This window comes from Ricinus communis, chromosome 5 (assembly GCF_019578655.1).
Source record: "Ricinus communis isolate WT05 ecotype wild-type chromosome 5, ASM1957865v1, whole genome shotgun sequence".
NCBI classification, from domain to species: Eukaryota; Viridiplantae; Streptophyta; class Magnoliopsida; order Malpighiales; family Euphorbiaceae; genus Ricinus; species Ricinus communis.
The window spans coordinates 28,320,015-28,344,162 of NC_063260.1; the positions used below are offsets into that span (position 1 = coordinate 28,320,015).

At 33.5% G+C, this 24,148-nt stretch overlaps 4 protein-coding genes across 5 annotated transcripts; 2 read left to right on the forward strand and 2 right to left on the reverse strand.

Moving 5' to 3' along the window:
* The first annotated feature begins 178 nt into the window (after positions 1-178).
* Positions 179-2,036, forward strand: LOC8284632 (isoflavone reductase homolog). Its single transcript, XM_002519804.4, has 4 exons — positions 179-800; positions 996-1,236; positions 1,365-1,568; positions 1,654-2,036. The coding sequence occupies exons 1-4, from the start codon at positions 471-473 to the stop codon at positions 1,815-1,817; spliced, it is 939 nt and encodes a 312-aa protein (XP_002519850.1). The 5' UTR covers positions 179-470; the 3' UTR covers positions 1,818-2,036.
* Positions 2,037-3,370: 1,334 nt separating this feature from the next.
* Positions 3,371-7,657, reverse strand: LOC8284631 (protein IWS1 homolog 1). Its single transcript, XM_002519803.3, has 11 exons — positions 7,499-7,657; positions 6,812-7,274; positions 6,582-6,701; positions 6,103-6,323; positions 5,881-6,010; positions 5,691-5,753; positions 5,517-5,594; positions 5,019-5,107; positions 4,853-4,915; positions 4,600-4,756; positions 3,371-3,825 (listed from the first exon to the last, which is right to left on the reverse strand). The coding sequence occupies exons 1-11, from the start codon at positions 7,516-7,518 to the stop codon at positions 3,727-3,729; spliced, it is 1,503 nt and encodes a 500-aa protein (XP_002519849.1). The 5' UTR covers positions 7,519-7,657; the 3' UTR covers positions 3,371-3,726.
* Positions 7,658-10,017: 2,360 nt separating this feature from the next.
* On the forward strand, positions 10,018-16,410 carry LOC8284630 (pyruvate kinase isozyme G, chloroplastic). 2 transcript variants are annotated; one of them, XM_048374606.1, is made up of 13 exons: positions 10,018-10,478; positions 10,573-10,830; positions 11,138-11,191; positions 11,315-11,480; positions 12,194-12,328; positions 12,450-12,560; positions 12,740-12,828; positions 12,988-13,050; positions 13,326-13,501; positions 15,001-15,100; positions 15,316-15,464; positions 15,926-16,034; positions 16,120-16,410. In XM_048374606.1, the coding sequence occupies exons 1-13, from the start codon at positions 10,254-10,256 to the stop codon at positions 16,231-16,233; spliced, it is 1,749 nt and encodes a 582-aa protein (XP_048230563.1). In that variant the 5' UTR covers positions 10,018-10,253; the 3' UTR covers positions 16,234-16,410. The 2 variants fall into 2 exon arrangements, with proteins under 2 accessions (XP_048230563.1, XP_048230564.1); XM_048374607.1 differs by lacking the exon at positions 11,138-11,191 and having other exon boundaries at positions 10,019-10,478.
* A 1,005-nt stretch (positions 16,411-17,415) lies between these two features.
* LOC8284629 (protein NRT1/ PTR FAMILY 7.3) lies at positions 17,416-22,297 on the reverse strand. The gene is made up of 5 exons (XM_002519801.4): positions 22,138-22,297; positions 21,798-21,912; positions 19,495-19,712; positions 18,831-19,393; positions 17,416-18,704 (listed from the first exon to the last, which is right to left on the reverse strand). Exons 1-5 carry the CDS (start codon positions 22,162-22,164, stop codon positions 17,831-17,833), a joined length of 1,797 nt encoding a protein of 598 aa, XP_002519847.1. The 5' UTR covers positions 22,165-22,297; the 3' UTR covers positions 17,416-17,830.
* Positions 22,298-24,148: the final 1,851 nt, after the last annotated feature.

The window sequence follows — 24,148 nt, forward strand, 5'->3', positions numbered from 1 at the left end:
TAGGTGTGGTTATAAAGAGAATTAGATTTGACAGCTAGGAGAATAAGACCACCTTCAATCAGAGCATTTGGTGTTCCATCACAGGTCAATTTGTTCGATTTTTATAGCCATTTTCAAGCATTATTTAGGACCGACTTTTCTTGGCTGGTTTGATTGAAAAATACAAATTGCCAATTTTCCACAGGGTGGAAGAATAACCTGAAAACTCTGTTCTACTTTCTGCGCAGCTAAAAGGGACAGTTTGACATTAGACCGCATGTTAATTTCAGTTCCACAAATTTCATTGTTCAGAAATATTTTATAATTATTATGATTTACCAACTCAAGAGTAACTTGTACTACAGGAGAATATTTGCATAGTTGGAAAATTGATATTTATATTAGAAATATTCGAGTCCTGAAATATTCCTAGTTGTCTGTGACTCTAGATAATCTGGAAATTTTATCAAAAGAAGAGAAGAAATTAAGGTATGGAAAAGAGCAGGGTTCTTGTTGTTGGGGGAACTGGGTATATTGGTAGGAGAATTGTGAAAGCGAGCTTGGCGCATGGCCACATCACCTATGTCCTTCAACGCCATGAAATAGGGCTTGACATTGAGAAGCTGCAACTCCTATTGTCGTTTAAGAAGCAAGGAGCTCACCTCGTACAAGGATCCTTTTCTGATCATAAAAGCCTTGTTGAAGCTGTGAAATTGGTTGATGTCGTCATCTGTACCATGTCTGGTGTTCATTTCCGAAGCCACAACCTTCTCATGCAGCTTAAACTTGTTGAGGCCATCAAAGAAGCAGGAAATATTAAGGTATTCCACATACATATATATGTTCTTCTTTCTTTATGATGCTTGTGGAAAAATAGAATTAATTGTCTCGTCGTGCCATGTACAAACTTAAAACTCTTATCATCGGTTAATTATTTTTCTATTTCAAATTAAATCAATTCTGTTTGTCGGGTATTATATGCTTTGAAAATGACTGAACACAGAAATTGGTTGTAGCGTTTCTTGCCATCAGAATTTGGTATGGATCCAGCCCTGATGGGAGACGCGTTAGAACCAGGAAGAGAGACATTTGATCAGAAAATGATAGTGAGGAAAGCAATAGAAGAAGCTAACATACCCTTCACTTACGTCTCTGCTAACTGCTTCGCCGGTTACTTCGTCGGCAATCTGTCACAGCTTGAAAGGCTTACTCCTCCGACAGACAAAGTATGTATTTTCGGGGACGGAAACGTCAAGGGTAAGTGGATTCGTTTTTATCTTTACATATATATTACAAGATAATAGACAATAATTTGACGATATCATTTTAATTAATCAACTAGCTAGCTAGCTAATGAAAATGGTGTTTATTTGTCTTATGCTCAGTGGTATTTATGGATGAAGATGACGTTGCAACATACACCATCAAAGCAATAGATGATCCTCGAACTCTGAACAAGACGTTATATCTAAAGCCACCGGAAAACATCCTCACGCAAAGACAAATAGTTGAGATGTGGGAGAAGCTGTCTGGGAAGACCCTGGAAAAAACAAGCGTCTCTGCCCCAGAATTCCTGGCCTGCATGAAAGGTACTTCTAATTGGTATGTCGGAAATCAAATCATAGCTAAACAAATAGATTTTTGTAATCAAGAGTGTTTGTTTGAGGATTGCAGATGCGGATCATGCAGCCCGAGCAGGAATAGGGCATTTCTATCATATATTCTATGAAGGTTGCTTGACAAACTTTGAGATAGGAAAAGATGGAGCAGAAGCTTCAAATCTTTATCCAGAAGTCGAGTATACACGCATGGATGAGTATTTGAAAGCATATATTTAATGGATGATGACTCTACCTGCCAAGAATTGACAATTCTCAGTGATAATCTCGTATCCCATATTCTAATAGCTTTGGGAACAATAATGATGTAACAAATATATATTTGATTATCTTCCTCTTCACATTGTTTGTATTACCTTGATTGGAAGATGATAATCTTGTTTTTTTTATATCAAAAGGAAAAATTATTATTATTTTGAATATATTTAAATTTTTTTATCTAAATTTTGAAATATATATTGTGCATATAAATAATTTATATTATTAATTTTAAATATTTGAAAATATTAATTATCCCACTTCAAAATATAGAACTCGTAAAAATTCATATTATTGTATTCTTTTTTTTTGTTGCAATATATGAATTAACCCAATTTATAAAATGTTCTTTTGGTTTTAAAAGAAAATACTGAATTCGAAAAGACAGATATTTATACAATTAAAATATTGCAATTTGATTTCGTTTTTTTCCCATTTCTCTAAACTAAATTGACAGATTCATTTGGTTTAAAAGCAAAATCCATTCGTTTGGTGCCAATGCTATAAAGCCTTTTCTGACAGAAATTGTAACTGAGAGTGGAACTCATTGAACCGAGTGGCTATATAAATAGATAACTCCTAACTAAGTTTTTTTGCCACGTCAGCCCCCAAATCCAAATAAAATTGTATACTGTCAACATCTTAAACAATTGAGGATTATTTTATAGAAAGATTTCCGTAAGACAATGCAGTTGCAAAATTTGAACTTTTCACTTTATGGCCATCAATTAAATCTTATTAAGACTTTTATAGAGAGCGCACTTTTTATATAATATCAAATATTTTATTTTAAAAATTATATAATAAAATAATATTTTAATAAATTTTAAATATAAAATAAAATTATTTTCACTCTTTATGTCTCTCTATTTTATATTTAATAAATATATTATAAAATTATATTCATTTAATTAATTAATACTTATAAATTTTTATTTTTCTATAAAAAAATTATTTTTTATATTTAAATATTTATTAAGATACCTTTTGCTATAAAAAGTATACTATTTAAAATAAAAAGCACCATTAAATATGTTATAATTTACTAAAATCGTTAAAGAAAAAGTTCAAATTTCATGTTTCAATTAAAGGGTTTAAACTATGGATTTCCATGGAGAGTTTCCGACAGATGCGTCAATGGCACATGATCACTATCATACTCACGATTATTCCCATAATCCCGTGGCTCATCCGCCAGACTCCTCTCTTTTTTTCTTTTGGCTTTTAAGGCACCCAGAAGGGTACTCCTTGAACATTCATCAACGACAATGCAGGATCCCACATTATACAACTATGATAATGCAAAAATTGGTAGAGCATCATGAAATTGTAAATATGTACACTATGTTAAGTTGACTGGAGTCGAATATATCAAAAGAGTTTTGTGTATTGCCAACAATTTGTAAGATCCACTTTCTGCCTTCTATTATCCTCTGAAATTTATGCACAAGATGACAACAATACCAGTAGATGGCAGTATTGCCCCAATAAATCAGGAAAAGGAATACAGAAAATTAGTTATCCAAAAGGTATAAACATGCTAAATTCCATTTTGCCCAGAAAATTAGAACTCGATAAAGTAATTGTTCTTTGTAAATAGGCTCACCATCAAAGTTTCAAGCTAAAAATTTCAAAAGTAACACGGATAGCGGCTGGCTGAATTTAACAAATAGTAAACAAATCCTCACCACGTTGATCTCGTAATCATCCTCATGCCAGTTGGTTCTCCCAAACAATTGAAATGGGCTTTATATTAGATTGAGTGCCACCATCCAGTCCAAGATTTAAAGGCCAGATTGTACACTCGCAAATAGTTTGCTTCCGGCCAGCTACGCCCAGCTGTAATGAAGCAGAGCTGCAGCATCACAATTCACAAGTATTTGAGCATACCACGACCTTCCACACTAAGTTTTGTAGCTTGTAATTGCTTTTTCTTTGGTGCCTTCAGCTGTTGCAACTTTTTATTCATCTGCCATACAACATTGTAATTTAGGAACAAGTACAGTAATAAATCACAGCAATCCACTCAAAAACACTTCATCCACCGTCTGAAAAATTAGAAGACTAACATTTGAAAAGCCTCAAATAGCCAAGGACAACAACCAACTTTCAGATAGTTACAAATCTGATAACGGGATTTACAGTATTCTGAACCATGTGCTCAAATCAATTAACCAGATGTGAAGATTCAAACATTGCACTTTCTATAAGACGAGTGTTGCTCCTAACCACATGATAGTGTTTCTATCACCCCTACTATTTGGAGGTTTTATCAGGTTAGGTATATTTTCTATATTATATAATCTTGGATATGTTTCCGTGCTTACTGTACTTTCCATGAGATTTGTTCAACTTCTCTTTTCTGCTTAAAATTTCTGGAAGAGCTGTTATTCAAGTGAGCTTAAACTCGGTACATGAGAGAGAAATTGAATTCCCCAAAGACAGCAACAATCAGGAAACAGACAGAAGAAGTGAGTTCAACCAAATTCCTATCCTTAGGTGATTTCAATATAAACATATTTTATTAGATTTTAGTTTATTTAATTCACCACGGTGTAAGAATATATCCATTAACCAGACAAATCGACCAATTGCTCACCTCTAAACTCAGTCATAGGTCTTAGTAGGTCTTGCCATTGAATTAGTCCAACAGACAGTGATATAACCACATTTAACAGCATGAGTTTATCAACTCAGAGATAAAACCACATTACATGTTCATATGCAGGATATGATAACTAACCTTTAATCGGCGCTGGTCTTGTACAACTTGTTTAGCACGGGCTCTAACTTCTTCAGGATCAATCTTAGACTGAGGGCGTACCAAAAAATCCAACGGAGTAGCTTCAGGCCTAGAAGCATGTTGTTGTCTGGCAGATGATTGACCAGATCTCCGTTCCCTTTTTTGATGGCAAAAGAACATAATTGAGGATATAATGAACAAATATTGGAAAGGAGGTGAAAATCAAATGCAAGAAATTGTCTTCAAAGCTTACCGGGAAATATCCAAATCTAAATCCCCATCCCTAGATTCCATCCCCGCAGAGTTATTCACCGGCCTGCCAAAGATTTACAAAATTTCAGAAGACAGCAAATGTTGTATATATTAAGCAAATATCCATGGGCAACACCTTTATTGACAAAACATGTGGAAAAAAATACCTTCTCACAGTTGGCCTTCGGAATGCCCGATCGTCATCAATGTTTCTCATGTCCTCAAACCTTGTGCTCTTATTAAATATGGGGCGACTCTGCATTTATGTTATAGAAACTACATATAAGAAAGCATTCATTTTATAAAAGTATATACGACATAAAGAAAAAGTTAACACTTCAGATAAATAAGGAGTTCGAAAGACAATTTCACCAATTGAAGAATAGTATCTCTGGAAAAATGAATATTACTAGACATCAGCTCAAAATTACAAAAAGAATGACTCAACAAGAACAGATTTTAAAATTTCGTTTTACTGCATTGAGAACCAAAAGACTACAAGCCTGGTCAGGGATAGTTAATCAGTACTCATAGAAAAAAAGATCCTAAGGCATGATCAACAATACATTAAATACGTATCATACCCTACTGTTACACACTTTTACCATTTAATAGAAAATGAAAGCATTAACAAACAAAGAGTTGAAAGAGAGGCATCACAATACCCATTTATCAACCAAGTCCTTAGCAAGCTTTCTGTTGGATGTGGTTTCCTCGTCAGATTTTGATAAAAACATAATAACCTGTCAAAAAAAAATTTAAAATTGATCAATATTTTCCCCCAATTCCAACCTACAAACAAAGAGTTGAGAATATGGCCATATAAGCAGATCCCTAACCTTTCCAAGACCACTTTTCTTCAATTGTTCTCTTCTATCATACTGCTCCAGATCAATCGGAAACTACATGGGAAAAGAAAAATTTCATGCAACAGAAAATGCTTTTTCACAATCAACAACCATTACCAAACAGAATAGAGTGCTTGAAATCCAATAGGCACAATAAAGTAGTGGAAAGCTGTGCGCATACATCAGTCAAAATCTTCAAAATTGCTGCACGGATATTTATATTGGGTAAGCTTCCATCTGGAAGGGGTTCAAGCCAATTTTTCAACAGAGTTAGTACTCCATGATCTATGAATTCTTGCTGGAGCTGCTTCCTGCATGAGAAGCAACCAATAACAATATAGAAACTTGGAATGGAAAGGAAAGAATAAGAGACCAGCTAAACTTAAGCAGACAACCAGCTTACTTTGAGAGGACCTCAGTAAGAAGAGGCAACTTTTTGAGTTTAGTGATGGCAGGTTTCCCCCGTCTATTAAGTTCTGCATCCTCTTCAGCTGTGACCTCAAGCTCAGCCATGACATTCTCAACCAACAATGCAATTTCTGCAGGGCTTTTCTCATTCTTCTTCTTTTTCTTACCCATCTTGAAGAGCTCCTTGATTTCCTCATCCTCTTCACCCTCCTCTGCCTGGACAAATCAGGATCAGTATGCATTGGATTAAGCAAATAATACAGATATTGCAATGTGAACTATGCAGTCACTAACTAATTTGAATCTACAGTTAGAATGATTCTAGAAATATCTAGCTAGACAAGAGCTCCATTAACAAAACATAATACATGGTGCCTTAAAAACAAAAAATACAAGTCCTTAGAATAAGAGGTAACTTTATCAATACATAAGAAGAAATTAAGCATACAAACAGAAAAGAATTTAAACACTAACCTGAGGAGCATCAGTGGGAGAGCGAGGCTCATTGTCACTCCCATATCGATCAGCAGGATCTACACCACTATCATCTATAAAATTGTCATCATCCATAGTCCTAACACCATCATGATCGTCCTATTCAATGAGACATTATTTTAGTAAGTATCTCTGCGAATAAACTGACACCAATTTCATTCAAAAAACAAAAATTTAATCGAAAGAGAAAATAGACTAAGAAGTGAAACCTCAGAATCACCACCAGCAATAGTGTCCCACATCTCCTTGACTTCACCATCTTCTTTCCTTGCCATCTTCCCCTTCAATTTGGAGCTACTTCCGCCTTTCCCTCCACTACTTGAATACTTCTTCTCCCCTTTGCTAAACTTCTTCTTTGACTTTTCATGAAAATCCTTTCCGAATGTCTTCCTCTTCCTCCCAAACCCCTCATCATCTACTTCATCCTCATCGACCAATTCAGGCACTACAAAATGACCTTTTTCTCCAATCCCTGAATTGCTTTTCTTCACCAACCTCTTTCTGGGCTTCTCAACTTTGTCATTATTATTATATACAGGAGTCTGTGACCTCTCTCTTTCTTGCTCTCCCCATCCATCAACATCATCCTCGAGGAGATCTTCCTGCTGCTGTGGTTCCGGTGACTGTATATCATCGTAGTCCATCAACGGCTCGCCATCCTCATCCCGGTACCTGCAAAATTAGCAAATTTTAATTCCAAAAAGAATAAAACAATTAAATTTCGACAGTAACCCTAAATTACGAATACGAATACAATCCGAGAGATAGCACATGATTGAAATCTATATCATATATTTGATTAAAAAAGGAAAATAATAACGTCAGTAACCCTAAAATAACAATTTTAAAAACGCCTTAAACGTTAATTGAGAGAGATATAACGAGCTTGAGCTTACGGATCGTCTTCGTAAGCCATGGTGGTCGGAGATAGGCAAATATCAGAGAAAAGAAAAGGTTCCGACTATCGCTTGAGCAGCTAAGATCACCTCAGAGGTTTCGATTTTATTTAAAGACTTCTATGGGCAATAAAATACCAAGTCCACCGTCTTGTTTCCTTTTTATTATTTATTATTATTGTTAATTGTTATTACTTTATCTTTTAGAATAAAGCTCAATTTAGCCCCTGAACTCTGCAAATACGTTCAATTCGGGTCCTTTTATAACTTATGCGGCCATTTTACATCAGATTCTTGCAACTTTTTGCTCGTTTTAGCCCTTCTTCCAGAGAGTAGTCGCACACGATACGGTAAGAATGTAACAGGGAAAGTGGAGCATGAATGATAAGTTAGAGAACTAAATAAAAATAAATACTTATGTTTTAATTATCATTAGTCCATCAAATCCATTTATTACTAGTATTGATTGCTACAAGCTTTATGTCCGTAAATTACTCTTAAAAGATTATTATATATATAATTTAATAAATTAATATAATATATCAATAAAATAAATTAGTAATATTATTTTTTTTATTTCTTTTTATTTTTAATATTCATAAAATATTTATATTAAATTATTTAAACTTTAATATATATATATATATATATATAATTAAACGTATATATAAAATTATTAAAGATCATATAATTAAATTAAATTAATTTTATTAATATAAAAATAATTATTAATTAATTATTTTAAAATTAAAAAACAGAGCATTCATCAATATTTTTATATAATTAAATGTATATATAAAATTATTAAAGATCATATGATTAAATTAAATTAATTTTATTAATATAAAAATAATTATTAATTAATTTTTTAAAATTTAAAAATTAATTACTAATCAATTCTTATAAAATTTAAAAATTAAATTAATTGTACATAATTAAATAAAATTAAAAAAATATTTTAATTATTTTAAAAATTCCCCCTTCATACTCTTTTGCAAAATTCAATCACTAAAAATGTCACGACAGTAGTCATAGCATAGAAACGGATCCATAATCTAATATCACCAAATATCAAATTTTATTTGGTCGTCCTTATCTCCTCATGAATTAAAAACTATATATATAAATCATTAAATATATTTATATTTTAAATTTATATTTAATTAATTAATTTAATATTTTAACTGTAACATGCATATTAATTATATTTTTTTAATATCTAGATTTTTTTATTTTTTATTTAATTTAATAATACTTAAATTTTATTTATTAATAACATTTAATTTCTTTATAAAATATATATTGATGTATTGAATAAAGACACATACTAAAAAGTATTAAAATTATAAATAAATAAATTTAAATATTTATTAAATTAAATTAATAAAATAATAAACTAAATACATTATTAAAATTTACTAATATAAATATGCATTTAGTCTATATATATATATATATATATATATATATATATATATATATATATATATATATATATATATATATATATAATACCCCATATCATCATATCTACATTTAAAATATCTCCATCCACTGTTGAATAAGTGATTGGAAATCAAATTTTAAAAGAAAAATTAATTAAAAATATAAACTATAAAAATTAACATATAATTTAAATTGACAATTGAACCATAATAACTAAAGTAGTTTTAGAGAAGCGAATTTGGGCCATATCCCACATTTAAGTACGGTAAAAAGTTGTTCTATTGAAACTTATATATATTACACGCTTTATTAATTAAAAGACTTAGTTTAAATGTTTAAAATATAAAAATTTGCACCAAACTAATTACAAAATAAAATCTATTCCAAGGTTGAGACCCCAAATTAAATTTTTATCCTTTTCTTCTTTTCTTCTCTAGATTTTGGTCACTTATATATATATATATATTATACATCTTTCTATAATTCATTACTTGTATTTTGAAATTCTGCTAGAATTAAACAGAAATTAAATTAGAAATATACTAAATAATATAAAATATGTAAATAATGATTTTATAATACAAATTGTAATATTTATTAAAATTAACAAATAATTGATATTATTATTTTAAAAAAATCGAATTAAAGTGATTAAATCTAAAACAAGTGAAAGAATAATCAAGACATGTTAGCTAATACTATGCAAGATTTGAAATTATGTATAAATAAAGTAGCATAGATAAATATTTAGGATATTTACTCATTTTTTATTATACAATATTGTAATGAAATGATGTAATATTGGGCTGGTGCTTTGGTCAGGGCACATTAAAATATCCTTCGACTTCTGAGTTCTCTAATGGCGTGCCTTACTAAATTATTATTATTATTAAAAACTTTGGACTGCACTTATTTCTTCAATCCATTTACAAGTAAAAGTTTTGTAATTGACTCTTAAAATTGGCAAAGACAAAAAAGGACGGAAAAAATGCAAGGAAAGGGGAGGGTGCAAGTGGAATTACAATAAGCAAATGAGTAACGAGCGTCCCTTATGGTTTGGTCAGAATCTCAAACTTAGGCTGCGCAGCCGCCAACTGTCCCAAACAAACAAAACAAAATACTCTCTCTACTCTTGCGAAATAAAAACCACATAACATAACTAATAAATCACTTGTCTCTTTCCAATCTCTCTCTCCCCCCTCTCTCAGGTGGAGAAGCCTCTGTCTTCTGTACTCTCTGAAACCAAAGGCCACACCAATACACACAAGAACTAGAACAAGCACACAAACCTCTGTTCTGTTAAGAGATTATGGCAACTATAAACCATATTTGTACGAGAATGTCATCAAGGAATTACTTGTCTGATATTTCTGTTTTCGATTCATCAATTAATAGTAGTAGTAGTAGTAGTAGAAGAAGAAGAAAAATGAGTTTTGACTCTCAAAACCCAATCTTTGCTATTAGATCGATGGCCATAACCGAGCAGAATCCTCACAAAGGCAGTCTTTCTTCTCAAAACGGACCTTTAACTTCCGTGAGTTCTATTTATTTTATTTATTTATTTATTTTAGGTGTGATTCTTAAAAATTGAACACGTATTTGACTTGTTTGTATCCAATTTTTAATAGGACAATTTGAATACCGCTACTGTTGAGGTTCTGAGTATACATTCAAATGCTCAAAGAAAAACAAAAATAGTATGTACAATTGGTCCTTCTACAAGCTCACGCGAAATGATATGGAAACTAGCAGAAGCTGGAATGAATGTGGCTCGTCTGAATATGTCTCACGGAGATCATGCTTCCCACCAGAAAACTATTGATCTTGTTAAAGAATTCAATGCTCAATCTCACGATAATGTTGTTTCCATAATGCTTGATACTAAGGTATGCTCATTTCTTATTTCTTTTTTCTAATTAAATAATTATCATTTAATTGATCTCCTTATATCAAATATCTAATTTGTCACAATTGTATGTGAGATTAAAATTTGCGCACATTTTTTGAAGTTACGGTAGGGTCCGAATTTTGTGTTTCTAATTTGAAATTTGGAAAGTTGTGATTTACAAATGTTTAGACTCTTAGGTTTCTTTTTACTGTGGTGTGGTGAAAGTTAAAACATTTCTACTTTAGATTATTAGCGTTTTCATTTGTCATTTATCATTTGGTATTTGCATGCCTGATTGCTATCAGCTTGTCCGAAAGACAATTAACAGAAGTGAAGGTATGAGGTGCGTACCAGAAAAAGTAATACATTTGATATCTATCACCTTTACTTAAATGGATTCACCTGCTATTCTTACTGAATTAACTATGTTCTTCGACTGACTTTCCATTTCATGGTTTTCTTTTTCCTTTTAATTAATGCAGGGTCCTGAGGTTAGAAGTGGCGATGTGCCTCAACCACTTATGCTGAAGGAGGGACAAGAATTTAATTTCACTATTAGAAGAGGAGTCAGCACACAAGATACTGTTAGCGTAAATTATGATGACTTTGTGAATGATGTGGAGGTTGGGGACATACTATTGGTGGATGGTAAATATAGATCTCTCAAATATTTCTACAGAATGGTGGTTCAAGAGTTGCATTGCATTTGAAATTCTATACAATTAATGATTCCTAATCAGCAGATCCATTAGGGGGGTGCATTTACATAAGAGCTTGAGTGGAGTACACTCTGTAATTTGAGAATTAAAACTTTTGATCCATGTTGATATACGCTTCATATAAGTTTGAAAATGATTTCACTGAGCTGAACTAGTACATGAATGTTCTTGTGTACTATTGCTTGTGAAACATTGATATCTATGTTGGTTTTGGCATAGGCAGTAGTTGTGGTTGTGTCGTAAGAACAGTGAAGATGTTGCTTATTTGAGGGATGTGATTATGATAACTGGACATATCAAGAGAACAATAAAACGGTGCCTTGTATTTAAGAATTTCTTTGGACTGTTTTTAATAGTTAGGACTTTAAAGACTAAAAAATTGGAGATAGATGTACTCAATCGGAATCAGAAGTGATTCATTTGCTCCCTTCTTGAGTATTTTGTTGTCTGGCTTATCATCCATTTGCCAATTTCTGAAGGGTAACTATTCAGAGAACTGAAATTATACATATATGCTTCTTTTCAGCTTCTTTTCTTTCTTTCTCCCATAAAGGGATTTTTTTTTTGTTAATGTAATTGATGAAGGCCTAAGTTGCATCTTGTTTGCAAGAAATAATGAGTTTTTTTCTGCGACTTTGGTAGGTGGAATGATGTCGTTAGCTGTGAAGTCAAAGACAAGTGATTTGGTTAAATGCGTAGTGGTTGATGGTGGAGAACTAAAATCGAGGCGTCATTTAAATGTGCGTGGCAAAAGCGCAAATCTGCCTTCAATTACAGGTTATTATCTGTTTCAGTTTGTAAATGGTATTATCGCTGATATGTACATTTAATACTTCTCCATTTCCAGTCTGTTCTTTTGTTAATGAGTCGACTAAGCTGTGTTTACCACTTTTGACAGACAAAGATTGGGAAGATATCAAATTTGGGGTGGACAACCAAGTTGATTTCTATGCTGTCTCCTTTGTGAAGGATGCTAAAGTAGTCCATGAGTTGAAAGAATATCTCAAAAGTAATGTATTCTCTTCAATGTGATGAGGTGTTCATTTTTCAGTTTTATTTTGGTATTTACTTCTTTCATTTTATCTAATCAAGCTGTTTCGAAGTCAATGATCTCATGTTCCAGTTTCACTTGTGTATTCACTTCTGTCCATTTTATCATCTAATCTATCTGTTGGAAACTTTGTGTAGGATGCAATGCTGACATTCATGTGATTGTAAAAATTGAAAGTGCCGACTCCATACCGAATCTTCATTCTATAATTTCTGCATCTGACGGGGTTAGTTCTAAATGTTCTCAATGGATTATTCTCCTCTGCCACATTGTGCTATGCAAATTCCATTTTCCCACACATCAGAGTTTCGCGGTTCTTACTATTGTTGTTCAGCCTTATGTCCTGTTCCAAATATATTATGCCTTTTTTTTTTTGGTTTTACAGGCGATGGTTGCTCGTGGAGACCTTGGTGCTGAGCTGCCAATTGAGGAAGTACCTTTGTTGCAGGTAAACTAAACTATAAAACCAACTTTCAATATGCCTACATGTGTGTTTGCCATATTTCCTCCTGCTCCTTTATTAAGGTGGGAAAGTTTGGGGCTAATGCTGAAAATTGAGTTTACATCTTACATAGCTCCTATATTTTGCCTTATTGAGGTGACTGACAGCATTTTTACTTGATTACCCCATGCTCAGAGTTCAGATGGCATTTGGATTTAGTATTCAGTTCAACAGAAAATTAAAGTTCACTAGTTAATTGAGTTTAATTATCATTCAACCAGGAAGATATCATTAGAAGGTGCCACAGTATGCAGAAACCAGTGATTGTAGCTACAAACATGCTGGAAAGCATGATTAATCATCCTACACCAACAAGGGCAGAAGTCTCAGACATAGCAATTGCAGTACGTGAAGGTGCTGATGCAGTCATGCTTTCTGGAGAAACTGCCCATGGAAAGTAAGTGAACTTGGCTAATTTGCTGATCGTTATTTGTTATATTTATTTTCTTAAGATGGTTGAAACATTCCTTTATATCTTAAACTGTAATAAGCTAACATCAACTTTGGAAATTACTTATTAGCAGTAGTAGCTATGCTGTTCTAAAGTGTGTTGTTCTTTCTGTAACAAGGAAATATTGGAGGCAAGGAATGGGGTTAAGAACATTACCTTTCAACAGTGTTTCAAGTTGGGACTGGTTAAATATAAGCATTATATGAAATTAAATACTTGATTAAGCTAGCGAGCTCTTCGAGTGAGTACCGCAATACTTGAACTGGGCTTGACTCGATAATGGTGGAGACAAATTCGAGTATTTTGCTAGTCAAGTCCAAGTTGCTCACGAGTAAGTTGACTCATGTACACCCTTATTGAGAAGAGAAAGGGCCAAAGGTTAGGAGTTCAACTAGAGTAAAATTGAGATTATAGACTCAAAAAAGAATATGAATAAAAATCAAAGAAGTAATACAATGAATATAACTAACTTAATGTGTTTATCTTATTGATAAAAAAATGGTGTTGTATGTGCGTGTATATTCACACATCTAAATGTAAACATTAAGGTAAACATTGCTTATTTTAAATCCTAACTTCTTATTGTTGATGTGCCTAATAATTTATTTTCGTGTGGAGATTCCGTACTTCTATCTTAAAGTGCACTTTTACTTCTAGTGTTCATTAGTCCAAAAGGGAAAACAATGTATATGGGTGATAAATAACTATACTTTTTCCATTTTGGTTGTATTGTGCAAGCTCAATAGGTTTGTTTGTGGTACTTGATGGTCACTTTAGATGTTATTTTTTCTTTTCTACTTTTTGAAGGATGACTGTTGGGAGGAAAGTTCCCTCTTTCCCCCAGATTAGCAGTGCTTAGGTAGATCTACAGGTAGGTTGACTTGGAGGTTTTTCTTGATGGAATGGAGACAATATAGCCTCCACCATGCAAATGTTCATCCTCATCACAATAAAGGAATCAATTGTCTCAGGCATGCTAGCCTTAAGGCTTAGTTAGGCGTAGGTCATGCCGTTAGGCCAGATTTCAATAGGACTATAAACAAACCAAACATCTCGTGAGCTACTCAGTGCTCGGATGGATAAAAAGTTTGTTCCAGGCGGTTCATTAACTTAATCCTGCAGAGCTCAAGCTTAACAAAGTTTGGTTTGTTAGGACACTGATCATAAGACCTCAATATGAATGTTTGCACACTCACAAGTATCTCAGAATTTAATCTATTTTATTATAGTTTTTACCCTGTTGAAATACTCTAATATATTATGATAAAGAATGTAAACCTTGTAGGATCTGTCACTTATTCAATTTTGAGAACCTTAACAGTCTTTTAGCCAGTTCCGCTGTGCCGTGTATGATTCCATTTTGCTATTCCTACTTGCCATTGAAATTTTTTATCTTTCCTTTTGTACTTCATTTATTGGTTTGGCTCTTATAATAACGGCTTCAGGTATCCACTGAAAGCTGTTAGGGTCATGCATACAGTAGCATTGAGGACAGAGTCAAGTAGTCCAGTTAACACAACACCACCAGCTCAGGGCGCCTATAAGGTATGCATGATGCATGATTCTAGCTTTTTAAATTTTCTTGGACATGTAGATTCCAATGATACATCAATTGTAGGTGGATTTTTAATCTGAGATTAACGATAACCATGAAAAAAGAAGCATTAAGTCACTGGTGCAATTGTCCAAGTAATCTTTTCTTCTTTTTTTTTCTTTGGTTTTTCTTTCAGTCTGATTACTTGGCTGATATTATTTTGCAGGGCCATATGGGTGAAATGTTTGCTTTCCATGCCACAATTATGGCGAACACTCTTAATACACCAATCATTGTCTTCACAAGAACGGGGTCCATGGCTGTACTCTTAAGTCATTATCAACCTGCATCAACAATATTTGCCTTCACAAATGAGTGAGTATCAGCAGTGTGCAAGGCTTAATTATTGCTTTTGGCTTTTCCAAACTAGTTGTTTGGAGCGTGTAACTTTAACAAAGGCCTTTGTATTTCTGCCATATACAAAAGTTGATCAAGGTTTCAAAGTTTGAGGCGGTGGCATGTGGTGGATAGAGGATTAGGCAGATAAATTACTCATGCATATTTTTTTACAGCAGTGTGAATTTGCATGTCATTATATTGCTAGATGATGTCTTTGTGCGTATGTCCATTAAGGGTATGTCAATGACATTAGTTTTATTAAAATGTATAACTGATTACCATTTTGGTATGCCATCAGAAAATTACCCTTCCAGATACAGACTTTCATTATAGTTCTGCGTGGTTAGCTTGGTCATATATAGTCTGCAGTGATACAAATCTAGATTTTTGTAATGTTTCATTATTTAACTTTCCATGACACATGCTCATTCTGTCAGAGAGAGGATTAAGCAGAGACTTTCACTTTATCGGGGTGTCATGCCAATATACATGCAGTTCTCAAGTGACGCAGAGGAGACCTTCTCACGAGCACTACAACTGTTACTGGTTAGTAATTTTGGTCTTTTTCTTTCCCTGCTTGGATCAGCACTTCCTATAGTTAAGACTTACGTGAAAGCTTCCCATGCTGTAGAACAAGGGTCTCCTGGTAGAAGGTGAGCATGTTACTCTCGTCCAGAGTGGAGCGCAACCTATCTGGCGTCAAGAATCTACTCATCACATCCAAGTTCGCAAGGTCCAGAACTGATTTTATGCCTGTAAAGGTTTTCTGTTGGACACATGTCACTTTTGAAGTAGGTGGTATTTGTGTGAAAAATATTTATTATTGTTTAATAACCGGTGATTTTTTCAACTACAAATTTTAAAGTTTGTAATCAGTTTGAAATCAGAAATGAAAAGTATTCACCAGAAATGTTTAAATGGAGAACTGTTCTAATGCTAATGTGTCAGATGGGAATATCACACGATTTTGCAATAATTATCTTGTTTGTCAACACATGCTCAATTGTTCAAATTTCATTGTTCTGTGAATCTTGTTTGGGTTATTCTTTGATCAGGATGGCATTGATTATATCATATAGATTTGATTCCTGAATGCAAATATTAGTTTCTCTCAACTTGTATCTTCTTTTGCCTGTTCTGTAGTAATGTAGGCTAAATTGTTCTAATATTCACCTAACTTACACTGATTTCTACAGTGGTCACTAACTTTGGCCTAATGATTAAATGATACATGAACTTTAGCACTTTCTGCAATTCAGTCAAGACTTTAATTTTTGCGATTTGGAGCATTAACATTTTAAACTTAGACAATATTAACACCGATTTCTTTTCCCACTCCGATTGCTGATGTGGACGCTAGACCGTTATTATACACTTAGGAATAATAATATAATCTGCTGAGATACTTTCACTATAATATAATCTTCTTGTGTTCAGGTCTTTTAGCATAACATTGGCTAGTATTGGATTAGATAGTTTTTTGGCATAATGTTTTCTTTTTCCCCTTTTCTAATAAGTTGATTGATTTATCAAAAAGGATTTTACACTTGGAACATTAAGATCCACGTTATTAAATCACTTTAAAATGTGTTTATACTAAATTGTCAAAATAAAAAATCCCTGATTAAATTGCAAAAAGGCACGTGTTTTTTTAATCATTGGTCCTAAAAGTTACATTTTGTTGCAATAAGGTCCTTGAATATTAGCTTTATCATAATTTAGTTACTGTCTTAGCTTTGCCCAACTATGAGGGGAAATCCGATGCTGACATTGAATTCAGGGTATTGATAGCATAAAAAGAAAAATTTAGGTACTTTCAGTTTGAGTTCTTAGCCAATACCTCAATAAGCTAGTTTGCACTTGTCATGGTTTTATAGATGTGATTACCCTGTTAATCTCTGGTGATGTGGCAGATAACAGAAAGCAATTTGGAGGAAAGGAGGCACTTTTCCATTATTGTTCAACAGAGCAGCTCTCATATACACGAGCATTCTAAACCTATTCTACAAAGAGGGCCTGCTCTTTTCTTACATTCAATTTCTTACAAGCACAGGTTAATTCTATGGCTTGCAAACAAAAACCAACAAATCAGAATGAGGTGACTTTCAACCAAAAGTTATCCACCTCTTTCAACCCATTTCTGCCAAATCTATAACTCTGAAAACAGAATCAACAGGAGAGTCCCATTTTGTAGAAACAGGGATGAATTAGGTGTTAAGATGTATCCATATAGCACCATCCTATTTTCTTTAGAATAGAAACTCACTGTCAACTGCTTTTAGCTACCCAATGCCTCCCTCTTATTTATATGTTTCTGGTAGTGTAGGCGTGGATATCTGGTTTCAGACTTCAGAGTTATCTTCCACATTGTTGTTCCTGTCGAATTTTCCTTCCAGCTTGATACACTTGTACCACCTAGCACATGCCATATAGACGACCAAATCTATAGTTGTCAAACCAGCTAAGAGGAAATAAAACCTATCTAGGTGACCCTTGTTTAGATTTCCTGGGATCCATCCAGGCATGTGATCCTCAGTCGAGATCTTCATAACCATCGTTACTAGCAAGCTACTGACGTAGTTTCCAAGTGAGATAGATGTCATACAAAGTGCACTTCCAAAGCTCTTTAAGCCATCTGGTGTTTGTGCATTGAAGAACTCTAGTTGACCAACGTACATGAAAACTTCAGATGCTCCAATAAGCGCATACTGAGGAACTTGCCAGAAGATGCTCAAGGAGCTTGAGCCTTCACAACGTGTGCAATCTTTATTTGCATACTTGAGTCTATAGCATTCCACGATACCAGCTGAAACCATTGCCATTATTGCTATCACAAGGCCAATTCCCATTCTTTGAAGCTCAGTTAATCCTTTTGATTTCGAGTTTCTAATCCTGCTTATAAGAGGATCAAGAACTCGTCTATAAAGGAAAATGAAAAGTGCAACACTAAGAATGTCGAAGCTAGACATGCTTGCAGGAGGAATTCTGAAGTTTGAAACTGTAGTTTTCATTGCAGCACCTTGTTCTACAAACAAAGAGGCCATTTGTGTAAAGACAACAGAGTATAATATGGTACAGAGCCATATTGGCAGTAGTCTCAGTATGCATTTCACTTCTTCAACTTGTGTGATTGGGCACAGACGCCAAGGGTTCTGAGAACCCTGCTTCTGCTCATCCATATCTCTTGATGAGATGAAAGCTGCTCTATCCAAGAACCTAAAAAATTACAAAGACGAATATGAGTTAGCAGTCTTATCAAGCAAAATAAACATGAATTGATCTCCAGACCAAGGGATAATGGTATAGAAAAAGACTATTTTTTCTTTGAGTCTTAATTCTTACTTGAATCCATGAGTGTAGAGTATCCTTCTGTTGCCATTTGCAGAGCAATCTTCACCATTCACATCATACAAGTCCTCTGCATCCGACGGCATGTTGACACTCCATTTCTTTGTTGCTGCAATTATCACTTGGCAGAACCTGGAGAGAGGGTTACCAGTAGGTTTGAAGTGCCTGTACCGAGCAGTTCCTCCAAGAAACAAGGCCAGTGCCGCCAGCGCAGAGCCTGCAGATGCCCAGAAGCCCAATGCCCACATCCCTTCATCCTCAAAGTAGCCTAATATAGTATTGGAGAAGAGGGAGCCTAGGTTCAGAGCTAGGTAGAAGTAGCTAAAAAATGCTACTTTTGAATGTCCTTCCTTAGGATCCTCTTCATCAAATTGATCAGCACCAAATGTAGCAATATTAGGTTGATAACCTCCATTTCCTAGAGCAACGAGATAGATGGAGAGGTAAAAGAACCCAACTTCCATGCTTGAATGAGACCCACATGGAGTCAGCTCATCTCCACATCCTTTAGGTCTGATCAGGAAAAGGTACGATGAGAGTGATAAGAACACCAGACCCTGTCATTTAATTTGAAGAAAACAAATAAATTAGACCCTGAAATTAGTTCACTTGGTTTTGATGGACCAAAAAAAATTGCTCAAGGTTTCATGTAACTTACTATGACAAAAATGACCTGAAAAATGGCACAGGTTTTGTATCTTCCCCAGTAGGAATCACTAAGGAAAGCACCGACAAGAGAAAATATGTAGACAGTTCCAGTCCATTTGCTAACGTTGTTAGCAGCATCAGCATTGTTCTGTTGTAAAACTCTTGTCAGGAACAGCACCAAGTTAACCCCAACACCGAAGAATGCAAGGGTTGCCAGACCTTGGTTCACTGGTTGATTCACGAGAAGAGAAGAAGAGAAACACCATAACTCATGGTTAGTTCCATAGTTAAAATTCGGAATTTAACAAAGTTAATAACATCTTTAGCTAATATATATAAATTTCTCTAATGCATGTCATTCTAATGTATTATTCTAAGAGTGTGAAGAGAAGACATCTGAGGCTTAATCTAACGATAAGATGAAACCACATTAGAAGTTACCATCAGAATCTAATACTCATCCAGCTTAAGGAAGAAGAAAAAAATTCTACCAAGAAGACTTTTAGTTGGGGCCTCAAAATCAAAGACCCCTTTTAGAGTGAGTAATTAATTAGATTTAGTAGTAATGATATGTATCTTCAGAGGCTCCAACAAAACATAAGCTAAGTTGCATAAACTTGTCTTATTAAGCATTAACAGGAAAGAATTATGCTAATGTAGACCGATATATGGATCCACCATGTACCATAAAAAATATCTATTTTCGTGCATGTGCCGAACTCGAAATTAAGGTAACAATCATGTCACTGTTTTCGGCCTATCCTTTGATTATATAAATAGGATTCACTACTGATCTTCACGTGCTTAGGGCAATGCATATTTAGCAACCTGACAACTACTCCTGAAAATTGATATTTATTTTGTATACTTTACAGGTTAGCCTTAGCCCCCCCAAGTAAATTAGGTACCAAATTCCCCAAGTACCGGTCAGGCCACACCAAGGCAAGCAGTTCGTCCTTGCTATTATTAGCAGTGATGATTCAGACGGTTTCATGTGCATGAAAGCGCCAAATCCCATCAAATATTTATTTATTCACAGGCACACGAAATATTTTAGTAATTTTTTTCCCTTTTTTGGGGAATATGCACATAACAGATTAGTCACTGCAAAAATAAAAATCAATTTCTTTAGATTTTATGTCACAGAACACATTAGATTTTTTTTTTGAAATTATTTTTGTAGGAATTAAATATTAATATATTTTGATCATAAAGAACGCAAAACCATAAGAGGGAAGTATGGCTTGACATGACGTACGCACCGTTTCACTCCATAATAGAAATAAATAAACCAGCCGAAAATTGTGTACCTAATTTTTTGTGGGGAATTGTAGAAATGGGGCTGACCGGTTTTTGTGTTAAAAAAAGAGGGTAAGAAAGAAAAAGAAGAGAAACGCAAGTGTCATATGGTAGTACGTGGCAGAAACCCACAAAGTGGAAATGCAGAGGAAGATTACGTGTCAGGTACGTCTTACTCTTAATGCATGCTTTCCTCACCATCTCTCTAAATAGACCAGACGAACATGGTGGCAAACAAAACAAGGCCAACACTTCTCTCTCTCTCTACACTGCAACAGTATATAATATCATTATGTATGAAGGCGTAGCAGTACTTGCTGGTGGCATTTACTAGCTGGCTAATACGCCCAGCATGCAACGATCCTTCGACACTTGTTCTTCTATTTTGCTTTACTATCTACAACTGTATACAGACATCCAGTCTAATTTTGTTTTCTTTCTCGTCCATCTGTCCTATTTCTTCTCTCAACTGATAGTGATATATATCAGCAGTACTCGAGAGTGATGAGAAGAACTTCCTCTTATCATCAAAACGAAATAATATCAAATACCCCTTTTTATCATTCATTCCCATATAATTTGAACACCCTTCTCAATTTAATACGAAAATAGCAGAGGAAAATGCTGCATACATATGCTGTGGGAAGAAACGTTTCCAAGTTCTAATGTAACAACGAAGGGATTTATAAATGATATGTATCCATAAATAGACACATACTTATCATATGGCTTCATGATATAATATATGATATCTATGATATGACATTCTTTTCTATGCTATGTATCCATAACATTAGGAGTTCTTATTTAGATACTGGACCTATCTTTTCAAAAGAAAAAAAAAAACAGTATCACATCATCTGGTTACCAATTTTTGAACCACTTCTTTAACTCGAAAAATAAAAGAAAGAAAGAAAAACAAATTTAGACCCTGAAATATTTATGTTCAGACAGTCTGAAAAGAAAAAAGAGGCAAATAAATAAAATTATAAATATGATCATTTGAGAACTTACAAAGTATGATAATTCCAGCAACCCACTTTCCAGATTTCTTTCTCATAGCAGGTTGACCATGCCAATCAACTGTTCCATCAAGAGTGCATTCATCTTGATCCGGTTTCAACTTATCCTGCATGTATAATAAAATATATATAAACTACAATCGATAATCAGGCATATATATCTTTTTTATAACAATAATGCATATTCTAGCTGTACTTGCTATGACTGAAAGAAATGAAGTTTACATATAGCTAGAAAGAAAGAGATGATCATGATGATCAGATCATCTTCTGTAGTACATATACACCATAAGAATTTATAAATTAATTACTCCTTGGAGATATTCACTAACCTCCTTGTACATCTCCAAACAAGCCATTGATAAAGAGAAAACTCTTCTGTTATAATGCAGAAGATGAGAAAAAGAGGCAGTTCAGGTCTTTCTTTTTCTTCTTTGTTTTTCTTTGGCTGTGGTGATGATCAAGGACTAAATTGAAGGAAAGTTTTTAGACTGAAGAGGGAAGAGTAAAGGTTTGTATAAATAGGGAATGAGAGGGGGGAACGAACGGTGGAGATTAAATTAGAGTTAAAAGAAGAGGAGACCCCACATGGCCAAATCATCCAAAAATTTTCTGCCAATAAATATTTTATAATATGCAATTTGTTTGAACTTAAACAAAGTAAGAAAGGAGAGCTTATTGTTTTTCTTTCCCTTTTTCTGTTTTTTACAAATTTGTATGAGAATTTAGAAAATGGTCCCTTTCCCAGTATCTACAGTATTGTCTCTGATGTGGAAATTTGTTTTTTGATATTGATTGATGATTTGAGATGCTATAATAACCTCAAACAGTTTCTTAAGATTTGGGAGTTTAATTTGTGGTGATTTGAGGACTCTTTTTGGTTAGGCAACTACTCCTCAGCTCATCACTCATTATAACACAGTACTAATTCCACTTCAACTTACAAATTTCAGACTAATTGGAGAAAGAAAAATGATAATTATAGCTCCTCTTTTAAAAAAATTTACCATTATCTTAAGCTGTAGCTTAATTATAGAGTGAGATTATTAATGAAGAACAGTTTGTTTTTTTCAATTTTCTTTTATGGGGAGCATCACTTATATAGTAATGTAACATTTTACATTGTGAAATATACAATTGATAATTTTAAAATCCCCCTTTTTTTTTTGTGAAAAAAAGAGAGAAAAAAAAAGGGTCCTGTCAATTTGCATATGCATTTGCTGGATCAGCAGTAGATATTGGTAAATAAATAATAACAGTGGGTTAAAATAGAAAATGCAAAAAAATTAGACAGAATATTCTGACACTAATAATCCAGGAAGGTATATTATTTTGGTTGAGCAAAAAGTGAGTAATTGTGAGAATAAAGAGGAGACCAAATAGAAGTAATAATTGAAGCTATCTTATGGAATAAATGAATTATTTGTGTTACATAAAAATACGTTTAATTTTTTTGCATAAAAACATCTTTGCAATTTTTGCTGCTCAATTATTAATGAATCGGGATATGATTCGGTTTCCATTGGGTTTTATGTGTTTTTATTTTTCTCCCCTCAGTGGACACATTTGTATATATTTATAGCTCCAGTTCATGAATTTTGTAAAATAATACACTTCTTTCGATCCCCATTTTGTACCCTCACACATTCATTCTTACAAATCACATTCCAATGCTTATGCCATATCCACCTCTCTCTTCCTTTTCAACAAAAGAAATGTATCTTTTGGTTTCTTAACATTGTAGTACAAATAATAACATCCACTTTTCTATTTGCTAAATAATAGAAATTATTAATGAAATTCTTTTGTAAGAAATTGGGGAAAAGATCTCAAATCTGGATCTTTCCATTGTTTACTGTCCTGTATTATTATTTTAAAAATTTATTAATTTTATGACGAGATAATTTTTAAATTTTTTATGTGTCTCGTAATTCATTTAAAGCTCCAATGACCGATCAAAGTCCTCAGGTTAAATAAAACTGATTAAATAAACAATTCTAATTTTATTTTTTTATTATTCTTTATCAGATCCAAAACTGATTATTCTAGATAGCCACTGGCTAATTGAGATGTAATCTTCAAACTCAAGTATCGAACTCTTCTATTTAATATCTATAAATGAAGTAATATACCTGTTGTTGATTCTAAGCACATGTGGTTGCTGTTATAACTAGTAAGAATTTTGTGGTAAATCTATGTGTTTTCTCTTTTTTCAATCCAAACTCTCACCATAGCCATCTTAGGACAGCACGAGTCAATATGCTATTCTATTCGTGCTTTAATTAGATTTCTAAGAAGAATTCTGATAAGAATATTTTCCAATTCTAATTTATGGCTGTGTTC